Raw genomic sequence first — 22,081 nt, 5'->3', positions numbered from 1 at the left:
CCTCAGTTTTTCAGAATGTTTGTGTTTAAGTATTATGACGTACACTAGCTGAAAAAAAGTCTTGTCGTAGATCCCAGTTGTAAGAGCAACTAATAATAACTTGATTTCTAGTTTATCATTTAGAAAAAAAAGGCAGACAGTGGATTTTTCTGATGAAGCATCTGTTGAACTGCATCCCAATCATCACAAATACTGCAGAGGACCTACTGGAACCCTCATGGACCCAAGATTCTCATAGAAATCAGTCAAGTTTGGTGAAGGAAAAATTCTGGTTTGGGGTTACAGTATAGGGCCGTGCGAGAGATCTGCAGAGTGGATGGCAACATCAACAGCCTGAGGTATCAATACATTTGTGCTGCCCATTACATTACAAACCACAGGAGAAGACGTTCCTGAAAGCAAAAAAGGTCAAGGAGATCCGGGATTGGCCAGCCCAGTCATCAGACATGAACATTATTGAGCATGTCTAGGGTAAGATGAAGGAAGAGGCATTGAAGATGAGAAAGAATCTTGATGAACTCTGGGAGTCCTGCATGAATGCTTACTTTGCCATTGCAGATGACTTTATTAATAAGTTATCTGAGTCATTGCAGAGATGCATGGATGCAGTCCTCCAAGCTTATGGGAGTCATACACAATATTAATTCTTTTTCCACTGCACCATGACTATATTCTATACTGTACAGTATTTCTGTTAAGTGACAAGACTTTTGTCTAAGCAAAGTCAGACCTTACTATCCTAATTAAACAATTAAAAGTCAAGGCATGATCAAATTTCATTTTGGTAAAATAAGTCTAATCTAGAGGCCTTTTGCCTTTCATATAAGCCACTTCTGATACCAAATGATCAACTAGAGGTCAAGTTATTATTTGTTGTTCATAAAACAAGGCAACAAGACTTTTGTCAGGTGTAGTGTACCTCATGGTCAGATCATACGATATAGAGCAGTCCACCAAAGACTAATGGGGTGGGATAATTTCTCCTGTCATTTTCTTGTACCATAAAAGGCAAAAATCCTTAAAAGTATTAATCTACAGTAATGAACATTTGAAGTGGATCGAAAAAGTTTTTCAAAATGATCCTAAGACAAGAATAGGTCTTGCTCTATAGTTTTAGGATAACTTGAAAAGTGGTGTCACTTGGCCCCCAGGAAGTCCTCACTATGCCCACACTAGCCCTACGTGGACTGGCCTCACCTTGCCCACAGGAAGCGCTTACTATGCCCACACATTGATTCTACTTATCAACAGCAGGTGTAATCAATTCTCAGTTAATCACTTAATTATCTCATTAACTTCATCAATGCCTCTGCGTTTTTGCATATGTTTCTGATAAAAAAATTGAAATTTCAATCTTTTGACTGTTGATTTCAGTGTTAATTCAATGAAGGTCTGCTATCTGGGGTTCAGCTTCAACAGCAGGTAACAACAATTAAAATAGGTCAGATTTTGGTTGTGTAAGTTTTGTAGGTGTTAAAAGAATGACACAACTAACAGGAAATGTGTATTCACAAACAACACAATAAAACAAGAACCTCAGTCTGTTGAAAGCATACAGTTCAATGCGTCATAGGTGTGCTGAAAAAAATGCCAAAGTGGTAGTCCACCAGTGTATTGTATATACAATCCAAGTCATGTGATAATACACAAGCTTGCAACAATATTGTGCAAATGAAACTCCACAATCCAGAAAAGTTTGGAAGCTGTTAGTATAGTAGCCTTCTTGTGTTGCCCATGCTTATCTCTGTATGTATATTGTTTCCTGGTGATAGGGCTTTCTTTCACACTGGTCTTAAAGAGACGTAAATCCACTAAACTGTAAAAGGAAATAAGCGTATCACTAATATACAAGTCTTTCATGTAACCATTTCAAATAATTTTTCAGTGTTCAAACTTCAAAGTGGGGCCTGCCTATCCAGGGCCAGTGCTGGCCGCCAATGTACAGGGCCAACACCAATGGGCCAACCTTTGGACTCTGCACTGGCAGCCTGAATGGGATAGCCCACACTAGGCTTTCATGGGATTACAGTGGGCTGTCCGCTACTTTGGGATACTCACAGAGAGGCTGCTGTGAGCCTGTAGTGCTTATCCTGCAGTCTATGTGGATCATAATGCCCCAGTATAGTCATGGGGACATAATAGTCTGACAATCATCATCCCTTGGATGAGACATCAAGATCTTGACTTTCTTAGGTAATTAAATATGTCTCGTAAAAGAGTAGGGGTGTTACTCTGGCGTTGCGGAGAATTCATCTATCATGGCCTCCTTTAATCCCCATCTTATGAACTGGGTCAGTTACTGTCTCACTTATGGCTACTGTATGGTGAGTCCACTGGAGCAGTTGTTCCAGCTAGTACCTGGTCCTTTTTTTAGTATCCCCACAGTTGAGGTTCCAAGCAAGCTGTTCTATTACCAATAAGTTGAGTATACACACTGAGAATCGTCACTGCCAGTATCACTTGATTTGTGACACAAGACACCAAACCTGCTATGTCTAAAAAGCCAGCAGCAGCCACTTTGCTATTGTTAGTTTGCACGACTAAACCAATGGTATTGAATGGACTCAAAAAGTTTTAATATAACACTAATTGTGTTTATCTGAAGAAAGAAAGTCATAAAGCTATAGTTTTTAGTGAGTAAATCATGGGGAAATTATCTTTTTGATGTTAATTTTATTGTACCTGTATGTTTTTGACTCTCTCAATCGAGGTTGCCATTGACTTGCAATTTATGAATAGCCAGGTTTCAAGGTTCAGGTCAAAAGACTTCTTTAATGTGACAAAATTAAGTCACACACATCTTGAATGGCCAGAGGATGAGTAAAATTTTTGAGCAAATTTTTTAACTATTCAAAGGGGTGAAATTCTTTTAAAATGTATTTCAATTTTGAATGTCTTTTGAATTTATTACGAAATATTCATCCAGGTAACAACATAATATATTGAGACCATCATATTTCATTTTGAAGGCTTTCTAATTTTTGCCTCAGTTATAATGGTGACTTTAATTATTAAATCGCTTCAGGTATATGAGTAGTGTTTTTCTTTCCCAGCAAATTGGCTCCTAAAATGGCTTCTCCGTAAATATCTAAAAAAAGATTTCTTGTGCAGAATGTGACGTTTGCACTATTTACCTGTGTGCTAATAAAAAAAATGAAAGGCACTTTTCAAAGTACTGTAGATCTTTATTTTTGTCTTTTATTATAAAAGGAAAAGAAAAGCTTATTCATTAAAGCATATTATATTTCTTCTATATATTACACTACTACATACAATGCAAATATTCCTCATATTTCATAGACATATATATCCGATCTCTGAATGCATTCATGTGAGCCGAACTGGCCCTGACAGAGTCTATATTCACAGAATACATTCCATGGGGAGGGTCAGTCGAGAGGTTCAGGGGTGCAGGGCTGGCGTGCAACGGGAGACCAAAGTCTGAAAGTCCATTTCTATGGAATGGATGCGTAACTTCCCATAGAAACAGCAGGGAAGAAAATGCTAGATTTAGTTTGTAAATTAAAAAAATACTGTCAGTAAATATCCCCGCACCAGTGAAACGCTATTCTCAGAGAACTCAAATCTCTAATAAAGAGCAGGGGTCTCATTTATAAAAATTGGTGTAGAAACCTTCCTAAAAGTTAACGTACGCTAGAATAAATTTGAATATATTTATTATTGATAATGGCTCATGGGGTATACTTAAGTTAAATATGTTTACTTACAGCATAGGTCTCAAACTGGATTCCTGGAGGGCCGCAGCTCTGGACAGTTTTGCTCCAACCCTAATCAAACACAGCTGAAGACTACTAGGCTGTGTCTGGAACCGCATACTTCCATACTATATAATATGCTAAAATCTGTATGCAAGCCAAGTAGTACATTCAAATTAACAGAATTAGAAAATTAGTATGTGAGAAGTACCCAGATGACCTACTACTTCCAGCGAGATTCCATGCACGCTACGCTATCCAATGTTGCCCTGCGAGTGAATTCATGAATGGGAGTGAAGCGACGCAACTGACACGGGTATGTCACGGGTATGTATGACTATGACAAAATGGCAGATGTAGTACGTCCAAATTCCATTCATACAGCTCATATTCATACTGTATAGAACATACTTTTCTAACAGGTGAGTAGTACGTTTAAATTCAAATGCAGTACCTACTGGGTAGTAGGCAGTTTCGGACGCAGCCCTAGAGACTATCAAGCAGGTGTGAGTTGGAGGGTTGGAGCTAAACTATGCAGAGCTGCTGCCCTCCAGGAAGTGAGTTTGGGACCATTGACTTACAGCTTTCTATCAAGTTTGCTTTTGATAATCACAACCTTAGTGTTTGAAGTACCTACTTTTCCACCCTCATTTTGTGTGTACGCCATGTTTATAAATAAGACCCCAGGACGGCGTGCTCTCGTTTTTTACTTTGTGACATCTGCACTGATGTGGTTATTATTAAAGAAACACCATCCTTCCTTTGCTTCACTGTTCACTTTTACTTCCTTCCAAAACACAATCAAACTGCTGGATCTATGTTGACCGCTGGCTACTCATTCACAGGTCAAAGGTCATGCCATGGGAATGGATACTGCACCGTTGGCTCTACTCCGGCTGCGCGTGTGGACGCTGGATTCTGTGAGCTCTTCTCCGTGCTCCTCCGTCTTCTTGTCAGCCAGTGTAGTAAGGAAGCGCAAGGTGACCGTGTCCCACTCCTCAGGGAGCAGCAGCAGCAGGAAGCCCAGGCAGATGATGCAGGTGGCAGCCAGACGCACCACGCTGAAGATGACCTCATGCTTCAGCACATCAATAGCTGATCACCGAACAGAGAAATAAAAAAAGAAAAAAGTCATGTTTAAAGTTAAGGTTACTAAATATAACGGTCGTTTTTGTTAGGAATGAACTTGAGGGTGTGCGGAACCAGTATGTTGTGCAGCTGATGAAATGTCTTTTTGATAACATTATGAGCTCAAATTTTAAGGCCTGTTTTCAAGACGTCTTCGCTGCAGTCTGTTGCACAAGAATGTACTGCATCTGGTCCATTATGTAGTGGATATTGTAATGCACATGCCCCTGTGAGGGTTGGGTTTATGGTTAGAATAGGTGTGGACATTAATAACTGTGAGTTCGGTTTATGTTTGGAGTAGCTGTAAATATTAATAATGAGGGTTGGGTTTAGAGTTGGGGTAGGTGTAGACAATAACTGTGAAGGTTGGGTTTATGTTTGGAGTAGCTGTAGACATTAATAATGAGGGTTGGGTTTAGGGTTGGGGTAGGTGTAGACATTAATAACTGAGAAGGTTGGCTTAAGAGTTGGAGTAGGTGTAGACATTATTAACTGAGGGTTGGGTTTAGTGTTGGGGTAGGTGTAGACATTAATAACTGATGGTTGGGGTAAGTGTAGACATTAATAACTGTGAGGGTTGGGTTAAGAGTTGGGGTAGGTGTAGACATTAATAACTGTGAGGGTTGGGTTTATGGTTGGGGTAGGTGTAGACATTAATAACTGTGAGGGTTGGGTTAAGGGTCGGGGTAGGTGTAGACATTAATAACTGTGAGGGTTGGGTTTATGGTTGGGGTAGGTGTAGACATTAATAACAGAGGGTTGGGTTAAGAGTTGGGGTAGGTGTAGACATTAAAAACTGTGAGGGTTGGGTTTATGGTTGGGGTAGTTGTAGACATTAATAACTGTGAGGGTTGGGTTTATGGTTGGGGTAGGTGTAGACATTGCTTTTAGGGTCTGGAAGGTGTAGAAATTAATAACTGTGATGGTTGGGTTTAGGGTCGGGTAAATGTAGACGTTGATAACTGTGATTGGGTTTCGGGTCGGGTAGGTGCAGACATTAATAAATGTGAGGTTTGGGTTAAGGGTAGGTGTAGACATTAATAACTGAGGTTTAGGGACAGGATAGGTGTAGATGTTGATAACACACAATGTAATGATTAATTTATTAATTAATACAAACAATTCTTGTTTTTAGCAAAACAAACCCTTGCACATCCACATCCACTAACTATCGGACCAGATTCAGTATGTCATCGTGCTACAGGGGAGGATACCTGTTTTAGGGGTATACAGTAGTCAACATTTCAAGTGCATCAAAAAAGATATTTATTCATTATTATGAATTTTTACAACAAACAATCACACGTTTTAATAAATGTATAACCGCATTGATGTTTTAACGTTATGCTTTAAAAAAAAACGCAAAAATAAAAACAAAATTTCTAAAATTCGCTCTCTATAATCGCTAATAATAACCCAGGTATATCAGTCCCACAACATACTTTTTACATCTGACACTCGAATACTCTGTCAGAAAAGTCTAGTGGCTGGGAATGAGCTTTTTACAGTGTCTGCTATAATGTTAAAGAGCCCATATTATACATGAAATAGGGTCATATTTAGGTTGTAAGGGTCTCCAACAACAGTCTAATATGCATGCAAGGTCAAAAAACACTTTGATGGTCTTATAATCTGCATTTATTTTTACCTAATTATCCTAGCGACTCCCATATGAATCGTTCAGCGATTCATTTGTTCTCAAACCCCTCCTCAGCGCGAAGCTAATCTGCGCTGATTGGACCGTTGACAGCCTACTGCGATTGGTCGACACGGACAAGGCTTCAGCACGAGGCAGAATGAAATGCCCAGCTGCTAATCTTCAATATAAAAGTAGTCACAGTGCATACACGCTTCATAGTGGATTTTGGCTGCCAGTGGGTGAATGTAAACACAGACGATGGACTAGAAAATACTGACGACTAACTATTTTATTGAGCAAAAAGTCCAAGAACTGGCGAGGAGGTCACAGTCTTCTTGCTCTTTTCACACACACACACACACACACACACACACACACACACACACACACACACACACACACACACACACACACACACACAGGGCCTGCGCATCCATAGAGGACCGGTTGAATAGAGAGGGCGGGGCGCTCAGTTATATCCGCGAATACCCGTGCGTTACACACACGAGGAGACACAGACACACACACACACAGGGCCAGCGCGTCCATAGAGGAGCGGCGCTCAGTTATATCCGCGAATACCCGTGCGTTACACACACGAGGAGACAATAATATTGAGCTGAAATATTTTGAAACTTGTCCGTTGCATGTGTGTAAACAGCTGACGATCCGTAATCAAAGCGGCACGCGTCGCGTTTTCAACGTGGCTTTACACGAGATATGAGAATATAAAGAGTTAACCTGATACAGTACACGCAGTTACAAGTAACAAAACACAACTAAATACATAATTTGCAAGCTAGAGTAAACGAGGCAATAATTTTAATCGCACTTACTTACACTTGTGAAATGGGGGTAGAAACAGATCCATGATGCACTGATCCATGTTCTGACAGTCTATACTGATCCTTCCTTTAACAAACTGATGAAGTCTTCTTTGAAAGCATATAGTTTTCAGAAGCACTCAGAACTGCTCAAGGCTGGGCTATATTGCTGATGTTTCATCTTTGATTAGACTGTCCATAATATCCATCTGCACAGCGTGACTTCATTCGACCAGTGTCTGTCTGTGTGTGTGTGTGTGTGTGTGTGAGACTTTTTTTTCTGTTAGTGGGCGGGGCCGCAGGTTTCAAATCTCCCGGGTTTGCGCGCCCAACTACTTGTGTTTCGTAGTCATCGCGAAACACCTAATGACTCGTTATCAAGACGACTCGTTTGAAGCACTATGAGTCGACTCTTTTATAGATGAATCAATAATTTTAAACACTGTACACTTACAGATTTAAGCCTTAGCTGGATATTTCACTTCACTTAGAGCTGTGTTACACACTACATGGAAGGGCATTTTCAAAAACCCATAATATGGGCTCTTTAATGTTGTTTTTGTGTAGATATATGATGAATAGATGAATATGGCCACTGTGTAAATGCACAGTATTACAATCTTATTGCCACACTAGATCATTATGATAACATGCATTAGTGATTTCCTGAAGATAAATACCAAAAAATAGCACAACTGGAATCACTAAAGCAGTCACGATCGTTGATCTCATATGAAGTAAGAGCTCACGATGACATATGATGACGTGTGCAGATGCTGTAGTGCTGTCCCATTTCTTAGGGGTAAATTTTGAAGCCCTTCCCCTTCACACTCTGTTTCAAGGGCCAAGTGGAAGGGGTACAAAAATAGAATTGGGATTGGCCTTAGAACTATATCTTTAAACAGTGTTTGCCATTGCACAAAATGTCCTGAAACTCTGTTTACATTACATACCAGCAGCAACATATGCTTGTCTGTCTATCAGATGTGAGCATTTACATCTGGAAGACGTGTGCTATCTCTTAAAGTGCATTTTCATATCTTTTTATTTATTCATTTGTTAAAATAACTGTTGGCACATTGCTTACATTTTCCACTATGTGACTTTGTTAAATTCTGACATAACAACTTTTAAATGCCAAAAGAGGGTTTGTGCTGGTGCAAACTGGTAATAAATATGTTATTAAATTGAATGTTTTTAATATGTTTCTATGTGGTTGCTAGTGAACTACTTGATGGTCCAATTTAAAACTGCACTCTTCTTCTATCTTATCTTGTTATCACCTTAGAAAGTGTCAAACTAAGAAAAAAAGAGTCTGATTTTACACCCATTTTATCATCTTTCAGGCTGAACACTTTGAAAAGTAACAGAAGGAAAGTGCAAACTATAAAATTAATTAGGCATAAATGAGAGATTAACCAGGCTTGGCACAAAAACCCTGTGCAATTATTTAATGTTATTAACAGTTCAGTGATTGCTGGCAATTTCTATAAAATTATTTAACTACACGGGAGTGAGTTCTTATAATTCAGATGTGACCTTGTGCCCACACTGTCTAAATCACCAAAGTCCTCTTTGCCACACAACCAATTAACTCCAGTAAAAGAAGATTCATTACTGTAAAAATCTTCAGCGGGAGTTTTTGAGATTTTAGGAAGAGTGCCGTTTGGATGACTTCAAAATAAACAACCTTTTTGTTATTAAAATGAGTGCTCGTGAAGTCAAAGATCTAATCAAGTTAATAGCGTTTGCAACTCATTAAATGGCTCTAAATTAAAATGAAATGATTTAATATCAAACACTGCAACTGTGAATTTACATTTACAGGGCTTATAAACCAAGATCTATTTATATATTTACAGTTGTGGGACTATTATATAAAAGAAATACAGGATGAGGATTGGAACAATAAGCTTGTTCAGATTTTCATTCAGACATACAAGAAAAGTATGACTAAAACAATTTCTAAATTATATAGAGCAATAATGTTATGAAGCGGACAGGAGACAGAGGTAAGGAAACGTTAGGGTGTTTATTAAATGACAACAAGGAGCACATGAAGGATAGCCAGGAGGATCAGGAATGATGTTGGGGTCTTTTCCTCCGTGGCTGGGTAACAGGAATACACGAGGATGGACAGCACACACCAGATACAGCTGACAGAGGATGACACAGACTTGGAAGGACTGGAAGACAGGACGATTCGGGTGGACCAGGAAGACTAGGAGGAATACAAAGAGAACAGGTAAGTAAAGCGTTTGTTTTAGCTGAGGATGACTACGCTGAGTGGTCGCTCAGTTGTCCGCTTTCGTCGAGACGAGCCCGGACAATGAGCGACTGGAGTGCTGTGCTTTTATCTGGTGCTCGTGAATGTGATGCAGCTGTGTGCTCATTAGAAGTCAGGTGATGGTGATCTTCGTGAGTGGGGATCGTGAGAGCCTGACCAATCCGTGACAGTACCCCCCTCCCCAGGGCCCGCTCCTGAGGGCCGACACCTCCGACGCCGTGGTGGTCTCCCTCTGCCTCTAGGCGCTGGGAACTCAGGGTGGCTCTCATGAAACTCCACCATGAGACTAGGATCGAGAATATCAGCTCTGGGAACCCATGTCCTTTCTTCGGGGCCGTACCCTTCCCAGTCCACCAGGTACTCCAACTGGCCACCACGACGTCGGGAACGCAAGATCTCCTTCACTGCGTAGACGGCTCCTTCTTCTAGGAGCAGTGGAGGAGGGGGTTCCTCTTCGTGGTCAGGCTCTGTGGAGGGAAGAACAGGATCGTGATAGGGTTTCAGGAGTGATACGTGGAATGTAGGGTGAATACGGTAGTGAGAGGGTAATTGTAGTTTGTAGGTGACGGGGTTAACCTGTTCCACGATGGTGAAGGGACCAACAAATCGGGGACTTAACTTGCGAGAGGGCAGTCGCATGCGTATGTCCCGGGTGGATAGCCACACCTTTTGTCCGGGTGTGTATCTGGGTTCTTCAGACCTTCTTCTATCGGCGGTTACCTTGCTTCGACGGACTGCCCTCTGCAGATGTTGATGAGCCTCGTCCCAGACTCTCTCGCTCTCCCGGAACCAGTGATCCACTGCGGGGACATCAGATGGTTCGCCATCCCAGGGAAAGAGCGGTGGTTGGAAGCCCAGGACGCACTGGAATGGCGTGAGTCCGGTGGAGGGTTGCCGCAGTGAATTTTGGGCATATTCTGCCCAGCCCAAATACTGGCTCCAGGAGCTCTGGTGACCACTGCAGAAGGTCCTCAGGAACCGTCCCACCTCCTGAATCTTCCTCTCTGTCTGCCCGTTGGTTTGGGGATGATATCCAGAAGAGAGGCTGACGGCCACACCTAGGAGCTTGAAGAAGGCTTTCCATAGACGTGAGATGAACTGTGGACCTCTGTCCGACACAATATCTTCTGGAATACCAAATGACCTGAAGACTTGATTAAAGATATTGTCGGCTGTTTCAAAGGCTGTGGGAAGACCTTTCAGAGGGATTAGTTGACAAACTTTGCGAATCTATCTACGATGACTAGAATACAGGTATTACCTTCTGACGAGGGAGGTCAGTGATAAAGTCCACTCCTAGGTGTGACCAGGGACGGTTCGGAATCGGCAAGGGATGGAGCTTTCAGCGGGTAGATGACGTGGGCTCTTGGATTGGGCACAGTCCTTACAGCCCTGAACATATTGCCTCACATCCCTTGCCATGTTTGGCCACCAGAATCGTTGGGATACTAGCGAGAGAGTATTGTTGATCCCTGGATGTCCAGTGCCTAGCGAGGTATGTAAGGAGTGGATCAGATCTACCCGGTGTTCAGGTGGTATGAACTGCCGATGAGGAGGGCATCCGGCGGAGCAGGGGCTTCCGGAGTGGCAACGACTGGAGGAGCGTTCCAGGTGATCGGACAAATGGAGATGTGTTCGGGAAGAATCTTCGTTGGGAGTTCTTCATGATCGTGATGCTCGTGTAAACGAGAGAGAGCGTCTGCTCTTAGATTCTTGGGTCCTGGACGATAGGAAATGGAGAAATCAAACGTGAGAAGAAAAGTGACCATCTGGCTTGACGTGGACATAGTCTCTTGGCCTCTTTGATATATTGGAGGTTTTTGTGATCTGTGATCACCTGGAACGGATGTTTGGCTCCCTCCAACCAGTGACGCCACTCCTCCAAGGCTAGCTTGATTGCTAGAAGCTCCCTGTCTCCTATGCTGTAATTCTGCTCCGCCGGGCTCAACTTCCGAGAGAAATAGGCACAGGGATGCAGTCGGGGCGGTGTATCATGATGTTGGGATAATACTGCCCGACGCCGGTGGTGGATGCGTCCACTTCCACCACGAAAGGAAGATTTGGGTCAGGATGAGTCAGGAGTGGGGCCCTTGTGAACTCCTTCTTAAGAAGGCGGAAGGCTGCGGCTGCTTCTTTGGTCCACTCCAGTCCTTTGGGTTTACCCTTGAGGAGATTAGTGAGAGGTGATGTAATCCTGCTGTAGTCCTTGATAAACCGTCTATAAAAGTTAGCAAACCCAAGAAACCTCTGGAGCTCCTTAATGGAAGTGGGTTCTGACCAGGATAGAACAGCCTCAATTTTCTTCCCATCCATACGTATACCGGTTTGGTCAATGATGTATCCCAAGAAATGAATCGACTTCTGGTGGAATGAGCATTTCTCCGCTTTGAGGTAGAGGTGATGTTCTCTCAATGTGTGTAGGACCTCCGCAACGTGTTGGCGATGTTCGGCCTCACTCCGGGAGTAAATGAGGATGTCATCTATGTACACTATTACAAAGTGGTGAAGAAACTCCCGGAGGACTTCATGAATGAAGTTTTGGAATACGGAGGGGGCGTTGACCAGACCGTAAGGCATGACCTCATATTCATAGTGGCCAGTAGGGGTCACGAATGCTGTCTTCCATTGGTCCCCCTCACGTATTCTTATCAGATTATACGCGCTGCGGAGGTCCAATTTAGTGAAGACTTTAGCTTCTCGGAGCTGTTCCAAAGCGGCTGGTACCAGAGGAAGGGGATATCGGTATTTTACTGTACCGTTATTTAGGACCCTGTAGTCGATGCATGGACGCAGCCCTCCGTCCTTCTTGGCCACAAAGAAGAAGCTTGAGGCGGCTGGTGATTTTGAGTGACGTATGTACCCCTGACTCAGAGCCTCCCTTATGTAATCTTCCATTGCCTGATTCTCTGGAAGCGAGAGCGGGTAGATCCTACCTCTTGGCAAACTGGGCATCTGGAACTAGGTCGATCGCGCAGTCCCATGGCCGATGCGGCGGTAGCTGGGAAGCTCTCTTGGGGCAGAAGACATCATGAAAGGAGCTGTACTCCTTAGGAATGTGGATAGACTGCTTCTCAGGAGGACTCTCGACCGATGTTGTAAACAAAGAAATGGGGTTCCGACCTTGAAGAGGGAGATTTGGAAAACAGGTAGGTGTACATCCAGATCCCCATTTCTTTATCTCTCCTGTGCCCCAAGAGATGATGGGATCGTGCTTCACCAGCCACGGGCGCCTAGAATGATGTCCATATTTGCACCCTCCAGAACCAGAAATTGAATCCTCTCTTGATGTAACAACCCCACTTGAAGAAGGATGTCTTCGCATTGTCGATGGATACGGGTCGAAGATCGAGTGCACTGGGTTATCGGTTGTATCTGGTATATATGCGAGGACGCCTCAGTACGTAGGTGGAGTTGACGACAGAGGGATTGGGAGATGAAGTTCCCTGCTGACCCGGAGTCGATGAGGGCTGTGACAAGGAGAGAAATAGAGGCAGTAGTTATTTGTACGGTGGTAGTAAGTGGTTTACATGTTCAATATTCGTACTGAATACACTCACTGAAGTCCGAATGGGACGAAGGGGACACTCCATACGGGTGTGTCCACTGACACCGCAGTATAGACACAGACCCCGGGTCAGCCTCCTCTGTCGTTCCGCTGATGTCAGTCTTCCAGACTCTATTATCATGGGTTCTGGTTCTGGAGAGGCTGTTGACTCAGGCGATTGGAGGAGTGCAGACGAGGGGGTGATGGTGTCCTGTTGATAGGAACGGAGACGATCGGAACATCGGAGAGAATGTTGGATGAATCTCTCCAGACCCATAGTATCATCTAATGTGGCCAGCTGATTCGGAGAGTGGGTTCCAAGCCGAGCCGGTACGTGGTCAACAACGATCTCTCATTCCATCCACTTGCAGCTGCTAGAGTGCGAAACCGGAGAGCATATTCCTGTGTAGATAGAGTACCTTGCTTTAGATGATACAGCTGCTCTCCAGCGGCTACTTCCCCATCAGAACGTCCAAACACCTCTTTGAAATACTCCGTGAAGGTAGTGATGGAATTCATGACCGGCCCGGCTTGGTTCCAGATCGTCTCAGCCCATTTAAGTGCAGGCCCAGAGAGTAGTGATACGATGTAGGCGATCTTTGACTTATCTGTGGGATATAGAGAAGGTTGCATTTCGAATATGAGGGAACATTGTAACAGAAAACCATTGCACTCCCCCCGCTCCGCCTGAGTAGGGCGCTGGTCGGGCCATGGGACTGGAAGGAAGGGCCGAAGAAGAAACTGTGGAGGCGGAAGTGCTCGGTGCTGGTGGTGCGTTGGAAAGTGGAGCTGGTGGCTGTAGAATCCGCTTCAACTGGTCCACCAGCTCTTGAAAGTGATCGGGGGTGCTCATGTTGTCGTCGTTATTGGTCCGGGCTTCTGTTATGAAGCGGACAGGAGACAGAGGTAAGGAAACGTTAGGGTGTTTATTAAATGACAACAAGGAGCACATGAAGGATAGCCAGGAGGATCAGGAATGATGTTGGGGTCTTTTCCTCCGTGGCTGGGTAACAGGAATACACGAGGATGGACAGCACACACCAGATACAGCTGACAGAGGATGACACAGACTTGGAAGGACTGGAAGACAGGACGATTCGGGTGGACCAGGAAGACTAGGAGGAATACAAAGAGAACAGGTAAGTAAAGCGTTTGTTTTAGCTGAGGATGACTACGCTGAGTGGTCGCTCAGTTGTCCGCTTTCGTCGAGACGAGCCCGGACAATGAGCGACTGGAGTGCTGTGCTTTTATCTGGTGCTCGTGAATGTGATGCAGCTGTGTGCTCATTAGAAGTCAGGTGATGGTGATCTTCGTGAGTGGGGATCGTGAGAGCCTGACCAATCCGTGACAAATAAGTAATTCTAGAGGACTCTCAACAGACTATATAAGATTAAAATGAGAAAAGGAAGTAGGCATTATTTTGAATCAGGACCAATGGGTTAAAATATGTGCTGTCCCACATACCTCAACAAGCTCAAGAATGTGGCATGAGTTTTGTTGGAAAAAACTTGATTAAATTTTTTATTACACCAAGAATTAATCATTACAGTCAGGGTCTCCTTATCCTGTTGGAGGAACTGTGGGTAGAAGAGGCACATCATGCGCATGCATTCTGGCAGTGCTCAAGAATTAACAGTGTTTGGGAAACTGTGCACTCCGCCATCAATGATATCTTCATATTCCAAGATCATTCAAAGTACTTTATCTAGGAGATATCCCTATTAAACTTGAAAAGGAGGGTAGATATCTATTTAAGATATTTTTGGCAACAAGTACAAAAACCTATAACCAGGAAATGGTATAAAGAAGACCCACCAAATAAAGATAAATGGTGTAAAATATTAGCAGAAGTTGAGGAAATTGAAAAAAAATAACACATGCATCAATTACAATTAGAGATCTTTGAAAAGTAATGGAGTAAATGCCTGGCTTTCCCCACAACGACAATATAATTATCCACGATCAAATATTTACATAATTCTAGAGGTTATGAATATGTTTGGCAACCTTTTATTAATTTTATTTTATTCATTCATTCATTTTCTTTTCAGCTTAGTCCCTTTATTAATCTGGGGTCGCCACAGCGGAATGAACAGCCAACTTATCCAGCACATGTTTTACGCAGCGGATGCCCTTCCAGCCGGCAACCCATCTCTGAGAAACATCCATACACACTCATACACTATGGACAATTTAGCCAACCCAATTCACCTGTATCGCATGTCTTTGGACTGTGGGGGAGACCGGAGCACCCAGAGGAAACCCACGCGAACACAAGGAGAACATGCAAACTCCACACAGAAACGCCAACTGACGCAGCCTGAACCAGCGACCTTCTTGCTGTGAGGCGACAGCACTACCTACTGTGCCACTGTGTCGCCTAATTTTATTTTATAGTTATTTTATTTATTTGTTTATTTTCTGGATGATATTAATTTAATATTTTCATATATGTATGTATATAGATATACACGTGTAGAATGGATGTATTTGTGTACATACGGTCATATGTATGTATATGTACTGTATGTATATATGTACTATTATTTTTTGTTTGTTTGTTTTGTTCCCACTGGTTTTATATATATATATAAAACCATATATATATATATATATATATATATATATATATATATATATATATATATATATATATATATATATATATATATATATATATATATATATATATATAAAGAGTTCTCATTTACAATTCTTTGAAATGCAGTACATGGTCTATCATAAGCAATGCAGCATAACTTACAAATGAATCATAGAAGACGTTGTGAAGAAAAGCCAAGTGGAATATAACAAACTGACCTTGAAAGACTGCTTTTCAGGACAAGCACCCTCTTAAGGCATTTACTGTTGTCTTGGCAACCTCACCACCCCATTATTATAGTCTGGTTGTTTGCCTTGAGTTAAGAGGACATCACTTATAATACAGTATGCCTGTCATTAATATGTCCAAGTTTTATTTTGCACAAATCTTAATTTTGTAATAAATTGTATTTTGTTAGTTTCTTTGCATGGAGCCAGATTAGTCTCAAAAATAATACCCTTGCATTCCTAAAACTCATAAATGCACAGAACAATTCATAAATCCACAACTCAAATTCATCAATTCATCAAAATGTTTACACAATTATGTATATATGAAGTTCTTGCATTGCCTTCCTCATGCATTTATGAGTTATGTTAGATGTATTTATGAACCACTGAATGTGCATATGAAAAACTCACAGGAGCATGGAGTTCTTTGAATTTGTGTGTGGTATTCTTGAGACCTTCCCGGCAGGAGTAGATTACTAGATACTAATCGAGTCTTTTTAATTAACTGATTCATTTGAATCAATGATTCGTTAAGTAAGATTCGCTACTGAATGCATTAGGTGTATTCGACTTGAACCATGGCTGAAGCCGGTGATCAACGGGATTAGCTGAGGGCAGGCGAAGGCGGAGTTGAAAACGGAGCGGTCAAGCCGGACAGCTGGACACGTCGGGGCTCAAAGTTGCGGCAGTCATGATGAAATGCTAAAAAGGGAATTACATTTATTTACATTTATAGATATAAAACTTTCCAGTATATATTAGTGTAAAACACAAAACAAGGTGTTTTGATTAAGTCTTAAACAATGATTAAGATTATTTTGGATAATGAAAGCATTTTCAAAAAAGCACTTTAATCCAAAATGACAATTGTTTGTTTTGAAATTTGTGTATCGGAATTTGTCCAATAATAAACCCGAAATGCACGTGGTTTTTGTCATGCGGTGAAGTCAGCCAGTCGTCTAATATCAGTGTCGTCATCGCAGCTCCTGCAGTCGCTCTTCAGATGCTGCACTGACTGAATAAGTCTGATCTCGGAGCACTGTCGCGGTTCTCCAATAATATTTAGCTGCAGGCCCGCAGAACCACACACGTTTTAGGCACACAAAATCTGGCACACACAATCTAGGCAAACCATACATGGTTACGGCGGATGTTAATGTTATTAACGTCTTCTTATTAAAGGCGGATGTTAATGTTATTAACGTCATCGATATATATTGATATATGTGGTTAATAAAAATTGTACACAATAAACAATAGTGTTTACTTTACTTTATTTCACAAATATTACGATTGAGACGGGTGAATGGGGGAAACGTTGTTACCGATTGCCATTCAATTATAATAGACTGAACAGTTTTCTATCAGTCATCATAGATGATCAGTCATTATTGTCTGTCAGAGTCAATATAGTGTTATGAAGCGGACAGGAGACAGAGGTAAGGAAACGTTAGGGTGTTTATTAAATGACAACAAGGAGCACATGAAGGATAGCCAGGAGGATCAGGAATGATGTTGGGGTCTTTTCCTCCGTGGCTGGGTAACAGGAATACACGAGGATGGACAGCACACACCAGATACAGCTGACAGAGGATGACACAGACTTGGAAGGACTGGAAGACAGGACGATTCGGGTGGACCAGGAAGACTAGGAGGAATACAAAGAGAACAGGTAAGTAAGCGTTTGTTTTAGCTGAGGATGACTACGCTGAGTGGTCGCTCAGTTGTCCGCTTTCGTCGAGACGAGCCCGGACAATGAGCGACTGGAGTGCTGTGCTTTTATCTGGTGCTCGTGAATGTGATGCAGCTGTGTGCTCATTAGAAAGTCAGGTGATGGTGATCTTCGTGAGTGGGGATCGTGAGAGCCTGACCAATCCGTGACAGTACCCCCCTCCCCAGGGCCCGCTCCTGAGGGCCGACACCTCCGACGCCGTGGTGGTCTCCCTCTGCCTCTAGGCGCTGGGAACTCAGGGTGGCTCTCATGAAACTCCACCATGAGACTAGGATCGAGAATATCAGCTCTGGGAACCCATGTCCTTTCTTCGGGGCCGTACCCTTCCCAGTCCACCAGGTACTCCAACTGGCCACCACGACGTCGGGAACGCAAGATCTCCTTCACTGCGTAGACGGCTCCTTCTTCTAGGAGCAGTGGAGGAGGGGGTTCCTCTTCGTGGTCAGGCTCTGTGGAGGGAAGAACAGGATCGTGATAGGGTTTCAGGAGTGATACGTGGAATGTAGGGTGAATACGGTAGTGAGAGGGTAATTGTAGTTTGTAGGTGACGGGGTTAACCTGTTCCACGATGGTGAAGGGACCAACAAATCGGGGACTTAACTTGCGAGAGGGCAGTCGCATGCGTATGTCCCGGGTGGATAGCCACACCTTTTGTCCGGGTGTGTATCTGGGTTCTTCAGACCTTCTTCTATCGGCGGTTACCTTGCTTCGACGGACTGCCCTCTGCAGATGTTGATGAGCCTCGTCCCAGACTCTCTCGCTCTCCCGGAACCAGTGATCCACTGCGGGGACATCAGATGGTTCGCCATCCCAGGGAAAGAGCGGTGGTTGGAAGCCCAGGACGCACTGGAATGGCGTGAGTCCGGTGGAGGGTTGCCGCAGTGAATTTTGGGCATATTCTGCCCAGCCCAAATACTGGCTCCAGGAGCTCTGGTGACCACTGCAGAAGGTCCTCAGGAACCGTCCCACCTCCTGAATCTTCCTCTCTGTCTGCCCGTTGGTTTGGGGATGATATCCAGAAGAGAGGCTGACGGCCACACCTAGGAGCTTGAAGAAGGCTTTCCATAGACGTGAGATGAACTGTGGACCTCTGTCCGACACAATATCTTCTGGAATACCAAATGACCTGAAGACTTGATTAAAGATATTGTCGGCTGTTTCAAAGGCTGTGGGAAGACCTTTCAGAGGGATTAGTTTGACAAACTTTGAGAATCTATCCACGATGACTAGAATACAGGTATTACCTTCTGACGAGGGGAGGTCAGTGATAAAGTCCACTCCTAGGTGTGACCAGGGACGGTTCGGAATCGGCAAGGGATGGAGCTTTCCAGCGGGTAGATGACGTGGGCTCTTGGATTGGGCACAGTCCTTACAGCCCTGAACATATTGCCTCACATCCCTTGCCATGTTTGGCCACCAGAATCGTTGGGATACTAGCGAGAGAGTATTGTTGATCCCTGGATGTCCAGTGCCTAGCGAGGTATGTAAGGAGTGGATCAGATCTACCCGGTGTTCAGGTGGTATGAACTGCCGATGAGGAGGGCATCCCGGCGGAGCAGGGGCTTCCGGAGTGGCAACGACTGGAGGAGCGTTCCAGGTGATCGGACAAATGGAGATGTGTTCGGGAAGAATCTTCGTTGGGAGTTCTTCATGATCGTGATGCTCGTGTAAACGAGAGAGAGCGTCTGCTCTTAGATTCTTGGGTCCTGGACGATAGGAAATGGAGAAATCAAAACGTGAGAAGAAAAGTGACCATCTGGCTTGACGTGGACATAGTCTCTTGGCCTCTTTGATATATTGGAGGTTTTTGTGATCTGTGATCACCTGGAACGGATGTTTGGCTCCCTCCAACCAGTGACGCCACTCCTCCAAGGCTAGCTTGATTGCTAGAAGCTCCCTGTCTCCTATGCTGTAATTCTGCTCCGCCGGGCTCAACTTCCGAGAGAAATAGGCACAGGGATGCAGTCGGGGCGGTGTATCATGATGTTGGGATAATACTGCCCCGACGCCGGTGGTGGATGCGTCCACTTCCACCACGAAAGGAAGATTTGGGTCAGGATGAGTCAGGAGTGGGGCCCTTGTGAACTCCTTCTTAAGAAGGCGGAAGGCTGCGGCTGCTTCTTTGGTCCACTCCAGTCCTTTGGGTTTACCCTTGAGGAGATTAGTGAGAGGTGATGTAATCCTGCTGTAGTCCTTGATAAACCGTCTATAAAAGTTAGCAAACCCAAGAAACCTCTGGAGCTCCTTAATGGAAGTGGGTTCTGACCAGGATAGAACAGCCTCAATTTTCTTCCCATCCATACGTATACCGGTTTGGTCAATGATGTATCCCAAGAAATGAATCGACTTCTGGTGGAATGAGCATTTCTCCGCTTTGAGGTAGAGGTGATGTTCTCTCAATGTGTGTAGGACCTCCGCAACGTGTTGGCGATGTTCGGCCTCACTCCGGGAGTAAATGAGGATGTCATCTATGTACACTATTACAAAGTGGTGAAGAAACTCCCGGAGGACTTCATGAATGAAGTTTTGGAATACGAAGGGGGCGTTGACCAGACCGTAAGGCATGACCTCATATTCATAGTGGCCAGTAGGGGTCACGAATGCTGTCTTCCATTGGTCCCCCTCACGTATTCTTATCAGATTATACGCGCTGCGGAGGTCCAATTTAGTGAAGACTTTAGCTTCTCGGAGCTGTTCCAAAGCGGCTGGTACCAGAGGAAGGGGATATCGGTATTTTACTGTACCGTTATTTAGGACCCTGTAGTCGATGCATGGACGCAGCCCTCCGTCCTTCTTGGCCACAAAGAAGAAGCTTGAGGCGGCTGGTGATTTTGAGTGACGTATGTACCCCTGACTCAGAGCCTCCCTTATGTAATCTTCCATTGCCTGATTCTCTGGAAGCGAGAGCGGGTAGATCCTACCTCTTGGCAACTGGGCATCTGGAACTAGGTCGATCGCGCAGTCCCATGGCCGATGCGGCGGTAGCTGGGAAGCTCTCTTGGGGCAGAAGACATCATGAAAGGAGCTGTACTCCTTAGGAATGTGGATAGACTGCTTCTCAGGAGGACTCTCGACCGATGTTGTAAACAAAGAAATGGGGTTCCGACCTTGAAGAGGGAGATTTGGAAAACAGGTAGGTGTACATCCAGATCCCCATTTCTTTATCTCTCCTGTGCCCCAAGAGATGATGGGATCGTGCTTCACCAGCCACGGGCGCCCTAGAATGATGTCCATATTTGCACCCTCCAGAACCAGAAATTGAATCCTCTCTTGATGTAACAACCCCACTTGAAGAAGGATGTCTTCGCATCGTCGATGGATACGGGTCGAAGATCGAGTGCACCGGGTTATCGGTTGTATCTGGTATATATGCGAGGACGCCTCAGTACGTAGGTGGAGTTGACGACAGAGGGATTGGGAGATGAAGTTCCCTGCTGACCCGGAGTCGATGAGGGCTGTGACAAGGAGAGAAATAGAGGCAGTAGTTATTTGTACGGTGGTAGTAAGTGGTTTACATTGTTCAATATTCGTACTGAATACACTCACTGAAGTCCGAATGGGACGAAGGGGACACTCCATACGGGTGTGTCCACTGACACCGCAGTATAGACACAGACCCCGGGTCAGCCTCCTCTGTCGTTCCGCTGATGTCAGTCTTCCAGACTCTATTATCATGGGTTCTGGTTCTGGAGAGGCTGTTGACTCAGGCGATTGGAGGAGTGCAGACGAGGGGGTGATGGTGTCCTGTTGATAGGAACGGAGACGATCGGAACATCGGAGAGAATGTTGGATGAATCTCTCCAGACCCATAGTATCATCTAATGTGGCCAGCTGGATTCGGAGAGTGGGTTCCAAGCCGAGCCGGTACGTGGTCAACAACGATCTCTCATTCCATCCACTTGCAGCTGCTAGAGTGCGAAACCGGAGAGCATATTCCTGTGTAGATAGAGTACCTTGCTTTAGATGATACAGCTGCTCTCCAGCGGCTACTTCCCCATCAGAACGTCCAAACACCTCTTTGAAATACTCCGTGAAGGTAGTGATGGAATTCATGACCGGCCCGGCTTGGTTCCAGATCGTCTCAGCCCATTTAAGTGCAGGCCCAGAGAGTAGTGATACGATGTAGGCGATCTTTGACTTATCTGTGGGATATAGAGAAGGTTGCATTTCGAATATGAGGGAACATTGTAACAGAAAACCATTGCACTCCCCCGCTCCGCCTGAGTAGGGCGCTGGTCGGGCCATGGGACTGGAAGGAAGGGCCGAAGAAGAAACTGTGGAGGCGGAAGTGCTCGGTGCTGGTGGTGCGTTGGAAAGTGGAGCTGGTGGCTGTAGAATCCGCTTCAACTGGTCCACCAGCTCTTGAAAGTGATCGGGGG

General features: G+C 44.2%; 1 protein-coding gene across 2 annotated transcripts in view; it reads right to left on the bottom strand.

Moving 5' to 3' along the window:
• Window positions 1-3,201: 3,201 nt before the first annotated feature.
• Window positions 3,202-22,081, bottom strand: part of slc35f4 (solute carrier family 35 member F4) — an 82,675-nt gene continuing 63,795 nt past the window's right edge. For both annotated transcript variants that reach the window (XM_056477128.1, XM_056477129.1), the window contains exon 7: window positions 3,202-4,811. In XM_056477128.1, coding sequence (XP_056333103.1) covers window positions 4,570-4,811 — 242 coding nt within the window. In that variant the 3' untranslated portion in view covers window positions 3,202-4,569. The remainder of the gene's footprint in view (window positions 4,812-22,081) is intronic.

Source organism: Danio aesculapii, chromosome 17 (assembly GCF_903798145.1).
Source record: "Danio aesculapii chromosome 17, fDanAes4.1, whole genome shotgun sequence".
Taxonomy (NCBI): domain Eukaryota; kingdom Metazoa; phylum Chordata; class Actinopteri; order Cypriniformes; family Danionidae; genus Danio; species Danio aesculapii.
This window is presented reverse-complemented; position numbering and strand designations above follow the sequence as displayed.